Source organism: Balearica regulorum, chromosome 13, assembly GCF_011004875.1.
Source record: "Balearica regulorum gibbericeps isolate bBalReg1 chromosome 13, bBalReg1.pri, whole genome shotgun sequence".
Taxonomy (NCBI): Eukaryota; Metazoa; Chordata; class Aves; order Gruiformes; family Gruidae; genus Balearica; species Balearica regulorum.
Window position 1 is genome coordinate 20,049,332 of NC_046196.1, and position 11,462 is coordinate 20,060,793.

The 11,462-nt window shown below is 39.3% G+C and overlaps 1 protein-coding gene across 2 annotated transcripts in view; it reads left to right on the plus strand.

The window, feature by feature from the left end:
• The window catches only part of SMPD3 (sphingomyelin phosphodiesterase 3), a 121,862-nt gene that overhangs the window by 88,443 nt on the left and 21,957 nt on the right, over positions 1-11,462 (plus strand). For both annotated transcript variants that reach the window (XM_075765847.1, XM_075765848.1), the window contains exon 3: positions 8,767-8,842. In XM_075765847.1, coding sequence (XP_075621962.1) covers positions 8,767-8,842 — 76 coding nt within the window. The remainder of the gene's footprint in view (positions 1-8,766; positions 8,843-11,462) is intronic.

Genomic DNA, 11,462 nt, shown 5'->3' on the forward strand with positions numbered 1-11,462 from the left:
CTGGTTTTTCCATCTGTATAGGCATCTGATGCTTTCCAGGTCAGGATGAAGGCATGAGGATCTCATAGTTGTGAGCAGCTATTGTGTAAAGCCCGTTTTCTGCGTAACTGGAGGACTAATTTACATTCAGCTCTTTGAACTCTTTAAACTCTAGCAGTGTTTCTGTCTCCGATCTGAGGGTCTCACTGGGACATAAGAGGGACACAGTCACAGAAAAAATAGCATATACGAAGGGGGGAAATGTCACTTGCATGTAAGTGACAGCTTCATGTCTGAAGTGTTAAACCACTGTTCCTAGTTACTGCTAAAGACTCAGAGGAGAAGTTAGCAAATATATAAATCAACCAATCCATTTTCATACTTTGACAGTCTGGGCCCTTGGGAGACTCTGCCGTGACTCTCTGTTCTAGCTTTGCGTTTCACATTAATTTAAAATGCCTAAGACAAGAACCCTTGAGTCTGCTTTGTAGGTTTTATAATTCCAATTGTCTCTTACTGCTGCTCTGCTACAGATAGAGGAGGGAAGTGGGACTGACACAGATGCTGTCCTGTGCTGGTGATTCCAACTAAAAAGCTAGCTTTTTACGTAACTGCATATAACATGATGCAGATTGCAGTGTTCTCAGTTACTCTGCAGCTGTTGGTTTGACACACAATTTTAATTCACAGTGGTTTTGATGAACTTAAAGGGAGTTTTAAAATACATGTCCCTTTCAGAAACTGGACGATGATTTTGCAGTCAAATCACGTTTAAAAGGTATCAATGACTGCTGAGCAGACATTGTATAATGCATCACCAGTTTGTAATTTACTAGAAGATTTCAAAATATCAACATTCATCTTTAGCTAGAGGGATTAGTATGTAGCCTTAGGTATAGTGTTTCAGGGATGCTGCGTAAGTTTTGGACAGTTGTGTAATAAAACCAGAAAACATCCTTAACTTGACCTGATGAGTTACTGAACTGGAGAGCTTGTCTGTATTTCTCCAGACAAATCAATCTAATAAAAACCTGTCCTTTTTGCTGACAAATTTTGCCTCTATCTTATCCTTAAATTGTAATAGCTATAACTGCAACGTAAATCTAAGCCATATGAGACCTGTAAATACATGTTTAGGGTAGGGAGGTGAATGACAGAGGTACCGTGCTGAAAATGGCCATCAACTGAGGAGAGGTTTTGGAGTGGTTTTCCTCCCACTGAGACTGGGAGATATGGAAGTACGTTGCATAGAAGGCTGTTCTTCCTACCATTCTTAGTAGGAAATTATTCTGGTTTTGGCATCTGCCAAGAGAGAATTTTAGCAAAAATAAGAGTTCCTGCTTCAAACAGTATGTGAACATAGAGCAAAAACAAAACCGCAGTTGTCTGGGGGTAATTTGAACAGCTAATAGTATTCTAACAAAATCAAAAGGAAAAAAATGTCTTGTGGTTTTTGCTAAATTTCTGAAAGAACTTGTGTTTAATTAATATTAATTCCTAAGCTTATTAACAGATTTACTTTTCAAATTCTCTGAAAATCACTGCTGTTCTCAGGAAGTACAGTAATTGTGCAGAGAACATGTTATTATTCATTGCTTAAAGGACACCTAGCAACCTTTGCTTTATGTGCAAAGCTAAACTTGTTTTCAAAAGAGCTGATATGGTGTAACAGATGGTAGAAGGAGCAGTAGCTTTGATTGCAGAACTGCTTGGAAGCACAGTTTTTACTCTTTCTATTCTCGAGGTGCCTGCTTGGTAGGAGAAAATGAGGGTTCCCTGAATTAACCTCTGTGGTTCTCCTTTGTGATACTACTGTGGCTGGGAATGAAGGGGCAACTTCTGCTACGCAGTTGCACGACATATCCAGGGGAAGCTTTTCTACCTGAGGATTACACAGAAAAAGGGAATGGCTGTTTTCTGACTCCGGTAAAAGATCATGTCAGTGGTTAGAATTTCTTGTCCTTCATCAGTTGTCCAGTATCTACAGTTGTCTCAAGATGTATAAAAGAAACATCTAGTGCTGTTCACGAATTTGTTTAGATAACTCTAAAGCTGTGCCATTTAAGTCAGGAGGGTAACCTAAACATTTTCCCTGTGTTCAGTTTCTGCTGTGAAATGTCAGTGCAAGAATTGGATAGAGTCCAATAAACTGCCTGAGACTTTTTTTAAAAAAGAAAAAAAAGACCCTACCATGGCACTGTACCATGTTCCTTCACTTTGATATAATTAATGTTATTAATCATGGTCTTTTTTTCCCCTTCATTGATGGGGACAAATTAAAACTGTTGTGCAGGACAAAATACAGGTTTGAGAGAATGTGAGTTGAGGGTTTTATCCTCTTCAGAAGAGGAAGAGCCCTTCATTCATGGCACCAATTTGCAGCCACTTTCCCTCACATATAAGCTTAATGAAGCTTTGCCAAATAACTAATTTTCTGAGTTCATGGAACAGTAATTTGTTGTCGCATGGTAGGCGGGGAAAAATAGGATTCTGCAATAATCAAGTGCAAATGTGGCTAGGAAGAATTGCAGAGCACCAAACAGAATTTTGAGCTGACCTCTATACCATTTTAATTTATTTAATATGCTTAAATAATACATTTATAATAATAAATTAGTAATTTAACTAATGCATCTTCTTTAGAAGCTGCTACATATCCCTGAAGGCAAAGACAGGGCTGTCAAAGTACTAAAAATAAGACAGATCTTTTTACACTATGTCTAAACTAACAAAAAAAACTACTACAAAGAACAGGAATAAAATGCATCTTTCTTGGAAGTTACCGCTAATCTAAGTAATCTCTGTGGGACAGGGATGTTTATTGTGAATGTGCAAGTTTTCCTTGGCATCTTCTCTTAACAGTACCAGGAATGAGGACTTGGGCACACAGTTTGACTGGCTAGTCCAGTTAGTTTCTTGGTGCCAACTCTCCCATTTGCCTTGGAAAATCGCTGAAATGGAGGAAAGAAAGCATCCAGGAGGGGTTGATACAATTTGGGAGATTACAGAAAAGTACTGAAAAGAAAGAGAAACCATATTTTTCATTCCTTTCTTTTCAAAACTTCACTGCATTGTTTGCCTGGTATCCACAGGATATCGGTAGTGATATTCCCACAGTAGCTGAACTAGGAGGTACAAACAGCTCACTGCCACCAGCACGTCTCAGAGCATCAAACCCGGGAGGTCTGAACCACCAGTGTACGTGGAGATAGCGCTACTTGTGCAGACGCAGTTGCTTTATCTTCAGTAATTCAGTTGAATCTCATGCTCCTGTATTTTTAATGCAACTTCCCTTGAACTTAAACAATATTGGCTACATATGGTAAGATGAATATTTCTGTCACATCTACTGTAAAGTCTGTTTCTGTGCCCTGCTCTTATTTTCTGGCTGGAGTGTTTTATTTCTACAACAAACACTATCTCTAGGTGCCTGCTTAGATGATGTTCTTTACAAATGCAGTGTTCATGCTTTTGTTTTTAAGGAGAGAGAGGTTTTTTCCACAGGTGTGCTTTTCAGCCTGGCTAGTTTTTCTTCATAGTATGATCATCATTAGCTTGGTTCTTGTCATGACCATAAATTTGTTTGCTGTAGAGCTATACACTTTGGAGACATACCCTCTTCAAAAGAGTAACACAGGAATCGCTACTACAGTTCACGTTTATTCCAATGGCAAAATTAACACCTTCGTGGGCAACTAAGCTGATGAAATGAATGGGTTTGCTCATTTACAGTCCAAGATGTCCTTAAACTATCATGGCTGAAGCTGGAGCTATTCTGTGTAGCATCCCATCTCTCTAAAGGATTCTTAACGTTGGATGCAGATTATTTACGTTGGATGCAGATTATTTACCTTTCCCAGCTTGGGGTTTATTGGCCACATGTAGATTGTGGGGTGATAAACTCTGTGGAGCTCTTTTTCCAGTATGCCAAAATTTTAGCTCTCTTCTGGTTTGCACACCTGGATTTGCTTCCCATGAAGGAAGAGGCAATGGCACGTGCCTAGAACTTGTCTGTATATATACACCCTTTGTATTGGTGGGTGCACATTTAAGAAACTACTTTATTTAGGATTTGTTTGAATGGCTACCTCCTGGCAACGTGAAGCTTCTAGAAAATGTCACTAGTGGTTAAGTTCTCTAAATAACAAACCTTTTGGTTTTGGCTACACGTTATTGGTCAGGGTGTGGGAATCTAGTTTGATTCTTTAGTTGAGTGAGATTTCTCACGGATGGCACAGCCCAAATTTTTAAGCATTAAAGAACATTTCCTTCCAAGTAGCTGATGATTTATTAACACAGCAATGACATGTTTGAAGCTGGTTTTTAAGCTGGCATTGAAATAGCCCTGGTATTTGGTATTTAAGTAGCATTTCCCTGTTTTTTGTTTAAGTACCTGTTGATGCTTTTCTTGACATCCAGGTGTAATAGAACTGTTTTGTACTGCTGGGATGGAGGTGTGTAAATATAAACCGTTACAGGCAAGATATCTGTCATGTTTGCAGCTTTGTATACTTCTTATACTGGAGTATGGTAAACATGAGATGTGCAAGATTTTCCAGTTAGCTCAGAAAATTCCCATGATAGTATGTACTGTTACTGAATTTAAAGTTATCACCTTCACTCTAGGTCTGAAGTTTCAACTGTTGCTACTCATTCCTTTTTTTTCTTCTTGTCAACAAGAATCTTTCTGCCATAGCCTTGCTGGATTGATTTCTTTCATGATGACTATTTGTTACCTGATACCAGTCTAACTGGAGGGCATACTACTTGTTAGTCCATATAGGATAAGCTTTTGATACACAATTATAGGAATATACACAATTTTGCATAGTACAGCAGAGTCTCCAACAGACTGTACTAATGTGCTATGGCACAGAGAGGAAATTTTTTAATAAAAAGTATTTGAAGTCAAGTACTGACAGAGTCAGTACTCTGACTGAAAATAAAAATTCAGAGCTGTCAGTTTTGCGCTTATTTCATTTACAGGCAGGGACAAATGTAAATACATAGCAGTAGAAACGGGGATTTTGAATTCTCAACACAACCTCAGAGGGCTTTTCCCTTTACAGGAAAAAAGCATCCTTCTCATCTGTAATGACCTTTTCATGCCCCCCCTCGAGAGCCAACCAAATGTAATGTTCAGTGGTGTCACAGGGATCAGAATCCACTCCTGGCTTCCAAATGTTTCACTAGGTTGATTACTTAACGTTTGCAAATGTACTGAGAATTGGATTATATTTTGCATATTTCAGCATAATATTGAAAAACAGTAATTTTTTCTGTGAAAATTATATAATTGAGACACTTTATTTTAAACCATGAATGTGTTCTCTCAGTTTTAATTTTACCTCTAGGTTACATCAGAGTTTAACAGGGTATCACATACAACTTTTTCCTCTTGTAAAAATTAACCTATTTTAAAACACTGGGAACTTACAAATCTATTTAGATATTACCTTCTTATAAATTCCCACAGACATAGAAGAGTGGTCCATGACACACCCAAGACTATACAATGATTTTTAGAAAGCACTATCTGAAGTAGTTCCCTACAGAAGGGTAATTCAATGAATGTATTATTGATACAGAGCTATTAATGCAGAACAGTTGAACTTAAGTGAGGCTTATGGTGAAGGATCCACTCTGGCTTATTTGCTTACATATATTTTATTTGTAAATGTGAATTTAGAAGTTTCTTCTGTATTAAGCAGCAAAAATTATATTTGTGAAGTGCTGATTTGGTTTGGTGGCAGTGGAACCTTTCTGCCACGAATGACGTTGCAGGCTGAAATGAACGCTCAGCGTTGTCCTCCTGCAGGACTGCCACGTAGCTGCTCAGTCACCACAATCTAATATACCCTTGAAAATGGAACGGTCTAAAAGTAGCTGCAGTATTTGGCCACTCAAAGGAATGTTTTTATGCAGAATTATAGGGCTTGTAATATTCCAGAGGTCCAGTAGTTTTCCTGTCTGCACATCCCATAGTCCTTGTCCATCTGTGAAATACCAAATTAGACTGAATAACCTGATTTTCCTTACTATTTTATTTCAGACCATATTTAATATCCTAGTCCTTCTACTGTAGCTGGGAATTGACTAGGAGGCTCCAAGGATATTTGTTTTCTCTCCTAGTAGTTGTCACAAATATTTGCCCCCATTGTGATTATACTCAAAATGACTCTGCTTGGCAGTTTACATCACTACTGCCACTCAAAAAAAAACGCCCCCAAAAGTCAAAAAAGTTGGAGGAAATGTGAAATCTGGGAGACAAGCTGCTTTGGATGTACTTCCGTGCTGGCACTTTCCAAGGAAATTCTAATTATGTTAACGTCTTCAGCTCTTGCTTTGGTGCTTTTCTTTTTTTAATTAGCAGAGTGTTTATGAGAGCCCCTTTCCTTTTCCCCTCAGGGAGGTGTGTAAAGCAGCCCTTGTTCCTAGCAAGTGCAGAGCCCTGGGGCACTGTCCCCCTGAGGTGGCCACCCTGCGGGGCGCTTGTGGTGCTCCCCTACTGTGTGTAGCAGCAGTCTTTCCTCTTGGCTGTTTCTTGTCACTCTTCTGGGAGCGAAAGATCCCAAGTCCATTTCAGCATAGCTCTGTGCACACAGGGACACCGTACAATACATATTTATTTATGATTAATGGAAATGAGTGTGATCCTATGCATAAATTGGTTGATGAGTACGAAGCCTTGTCAGGCACTCCATTAAGGCTGCACAGGAAATTCTAAAGCCAATTTGACTTCTTTTTCTCAACTGACTATAATTTATGTTTGGATGTTCAGCTTTTAGACTTAAATCTTTTATGCTTTTTGGATAGAGACACTGAAAATTATTCCATCTGCTTTAGTCAATAAGAGGATTGTAAGCAGCACATTCTTGCTAGAAGGCAGAAAACCTGACGTGCAATATTTTCTTTTCGGTGTGGTTACAGTAGACGGCATTGGAAGACATACAACATGCACGCCTCTTCTCTGCAGCAGGAGACACTGCAAATTTGTAAACTAGTAAAGACTTTACGATATATAGTTCTCAGTGTTGAAGCGAAAATCTGATTTTGAGTTATTAAGTTTGGAAAATATAATTCATACACCTGCATGCCCTAGATAATAGAGGATATAAACTAATGGTTTCCCACTTTTCTGTTGGAATGGCTTATGTTACATAAAAAATCAGAGAGCGCTCCTTTTAATTTACCTGTGACACTGTGATATATTCAGACCAAGGCAGCCTGAGAGAGAAAGAAAGAGGTCTGCATGGCCAGACTTCTGCAGTAGTCACTACTAGCCATCCAGCAGAGTGGAATATCCTTTGAGACTCTGCTACGGTCTTGTGAGTTTAGAAGAATCCTCTGGCTTAGGGGTAGATCCACCAGTGATTGCATGTATTCTCCTTGTCTTCTCCTGCCTTCACCCTCCCTGAGGCAGGTTAACTGTATGGGAACAGCAATAAGAACACCATCAATATCCATTTGGAAAACTGTCTAAAAGAGGACCGAGCAGAGTGAGGACAGAACAAGTTGTTTATTACATACTCTTCTAGCTGGAACAAAACCTGAAAGTTAACAAGGCATTGTTGAGTACAAATGACTTCTAAATTCACTTACTGCAAAGCAGATTTTCCAGTTATAAAATGAATCAAATGGTTCTTGGATAGCTGAAAAACAAGAAAACCAACCAAGGTGACAACATTGCGTCTGTATGAAATGGAGCTCTGCTTGTTATTTAGAGGTGTCAAATGAAATTTGAGCCGAGCCTTGTGAAGGAGAGTCATCTGTGGGTTTGTTTTCTGAGCCCTGAGTACAGCTTTCCTCTGTGGGCATTTTCTTTAGTAGTCCATGCAGTGTTGCCACCTTAATTGTCAACAGGAAAACCATAAACTCAAACTAGTTTATTGCCTCAATCCAAATCTTGATCCTCAAATCACTGGGAATTTTGATTTGCAGCTGTGTAAGTCCTGAACTGCCAAAACCTTCAATAGAGTTGCAAACCTAAACCAGAACTTGATTCTAATTTGCTCGTGTTCCACCAGCAAATATATTTTTAAAAGATGGAAGCGTGTGATATAGATGAGGAATTACACTACATTCCAGCTTCCCTGGAAGCCCTCCCTCTTGTGTAAGAGCAGGGGTGCATGTTCTGTGTTCATCTGGTTGACAGATATGGGGGCTGAGCTGAAGAACGTAAACAGTTTGCTGAGACGTAGCAGAAGTCCCCAACACCTTTGTAGAAGAATGTAAAATCGCCAAAATCCAAAACTTGCTATGGAATGGAGAACACATGGTCAAACCAGTATTTATTTCACGTTTCCTCCTTTTCCCCAGACTCCCTCGGCATTTTTTTGTTCGGCATTCTAGTCTTACACAGATACCAAGAATTTAGATTGCGGATAATACTGGTATTATTATATAGCACTTCAGGGGAGAGGCTGAATCTTGCATGTGAACACGAGCTGGGATGCAACAGGAGGGCAACGCAGCTGGGACAGAGAACCAATGGGACTGTGAAGAGCAGGAGAAAGACAAATTTTTGCATGTGTCGCAGATGAAAATTGAAACATTGAAGTAGTGGTGATCAGGAGACAGTCCCTGTGCCAGCAGCAGGTGGGACCCCAGTAAGCCCCAGTGTGTCTCTGGTGGGTTTTTATGTGTGTGTGTGTCTTCAAAACGGAGCTAGATGGAAAGTGGTGAAAAAGGCCGATACCACGTACAATGGCTGCACAGCTGGGGCTGGAAATGCAGTTGCATGAGCCTTTCCATTAATCCCCTTTTCATTTCTTCCTTCCCTTCCAGGTGCAAGTGGGAAGTACACCTCAGGACCAAAGAATTGTGGGATACATTTCCTGCACTCACTTGCAAGCTATTGCAGGTACTGTCCTGATTTGTGTATCTTAGTTTGTTACTGTTTCTAGGCCTGTGGTGGTGGTGGTCTTGTGCCAGAGTAGCAAGGATTGCTCCTCCAGTATTTCTGACAAAGTGCAGTCAGTGTGCATTGCAAATTGCAGTGAAATAGTGAAGAAAGAAGGGTAGATAAATACATCCCCAAACCTTCACATTTTCAGTCTCAGAGTAATTAAGTACTGCAGGACACAAACAAAAAATAGCCCTTGAGAGCTTTTCTTCTTTTTGCTCCCTCTTAAACAAATACTGCTGTTTTAGCAAATACATTACTATCATCATTAGTCAACAGCATTTAACAACCCGTATTGAGTATCAGCATATAAACTAAAATTTCTTTGTACATAACTAGGGGATTATCAGAAGATACAAGTTCAGACAGTTTTTCTATCGGAAATCAGTGGCTGGAATAAGGCCAAATTCTCTGCATTTTTGACCTGCAAATTTCATACATAAATGGCTAGCAAGTTAATACACTCATTGAAAATTCCTACTCAACCATCTTACGACCTTTTATGACCTTTTTTATGATAGTATCTCAACACTCAGCTCTCCTTCTAATATTAACATTAATCAGAACAAGACTGAGGTAGATGAGTGGCCTTATCTCCATTTTACAGCCCAAGTCCAGAAGGCGAGGGGAAGAAAAGTGAGTAAGTTCAGGTTGTTTTATTCCATTTTCAGTGTTTTGATGCATACGCTTTGAAATCAAGATATTTCTCCATTTTAGCTGTTTGCCTGAACACTCATCAATTAAAACTGACAAATACTTGAAATTCTTGGAGATGTCTGTGGAAAGTTTTCCATGTATCTCTGCCATATTTTGCATCAAAACTATCAGCTCTATACTTAGAGTAGATGTAGCAATAAAAGCCAAATCTACAAACCTTTACTTTGCATAAGATCAGAATTTAATTTAGCCAGAGGGGGTGGATATCCTTAACGCAACTGCGATTCTTGTGCTTCTGAGAGCTGGAGAGCATGACATAGCCCTCCTAGACTGCTTGAAGACAGCATGTAGGCTGCAGACTGAGGCAAGACAGTGATGTATTATAAATGGTAGAACTTTGAACCTATGTGCTACAGCACGTCTAGGTTAACCCAGTCAGGCAGCTAGCGTTCATTTTTTGTCAGTGCTTCAGTTGCAGAGACAGACTTGGGAACAAAACTGCCAGTCCCTGAAGTACATTAGAGAGACTGGATAGTTCTAAAGAAGAGTCATGAATTTTTCAGCTACATTTTAACAGTGTGACATCCTTCCCTGGTTTTCTATTTTTAACTCTGGAGTTATGGTAATGTACTGTGAGATTCCTGTTGTGGAGCTGAGATTTATTGTTGTTCTAGTTTAGGTTATAAACCTCCATTTTTAGTCCCGTTCCTTTTTACTACCTAGTTATGTATTCTCTATTAGTCTTTGATAACCACATTGCGAATTCCCTAAAATATTAAAGAGGGAGAGGGAGGAGGGAAGAAGAATGGGGAAGTAATGTTCTATTTTCAAAGTCAGCCTAAAGCTTCTCCAAGGGTGAAACACAACCCTTCATTTTCCCACTTATGTTCTTGCTTCATATTTTTTATCTGGTTCAAACTACATTCAAATAGAGTAGCCAGTGATTTAAGAGTTAAACTAATATGATATATCAAAGGACAATTAATGTAATGAAATGGAAAACTCGAGTTCATAAGTTTGGCAGAGCTGTGCTTTCTGATTTGTATCATCTGATTCATAACATTTCACACATTTAAAAAATTGTCCAAAAACCAGTTCAACGATGTAAAGATGTGGTATCTATAAAAACAAGTGCTATTTAAAAGGTTAGCCATTTAAATCATCTTGTCACACATAGCTGAGTGGAATTTGGCTTCTCTTCTAGGATATATAAACTTACACTTGACAGTTTTGATACTTACATGAGTATAAAATGAAAAGATCCAACTGCTATGGTCAGTGATGAACTACTAATGCTTTTCTCAAGAGATGTGCTGGCTCAACTCTGTTCTGAGCAGTTACTATTTTTTCAGACCTGACATTTGCCTTTTTCAATAAAATTTTAGAATTAAATGTAGCTCTACCTGTTACTGAATGGTGCGTGAAGCAGCTCTTCATTTCCACTGTGGAAATAGCTGCATTTCAGTGACAAATGAAGGGATCCTTTAATGAGAATCGAATGTAATTATTTTCCAAGGGGCAGTTAAGTTTACATGGTTCTTTTATGTCTTTCAATTAGTCAGTGATTAATTGTTCTGGACAGTTTGGCTGCCTAGAATCCACCCACCTCCCAAGTCCCTTGGAGACATGCCTTTCAGACACCCCACCAAGCCATTAAACAGAGTAAGCCTCAAGCTATTCCAGGCCAGACCCAGACGATGTAGCAAGCTGGATGCTCTCTCATAACCTTGTTCACATCACTGTTATGCATTTAGTGTGAATCTAGTTGTTAGCAGTACAGGTACTGGCAACTCGGGCTTCTCTAGCACTGGTTTCAGGTTCCACAGGCCTACACACAGCTTAAGCGGAACTCAGCTCGGGACTGAGAGATGCCTCAGTGTTTGATTCTGACTGCACACTGAGGAGTACCTTCAGCGCTAAG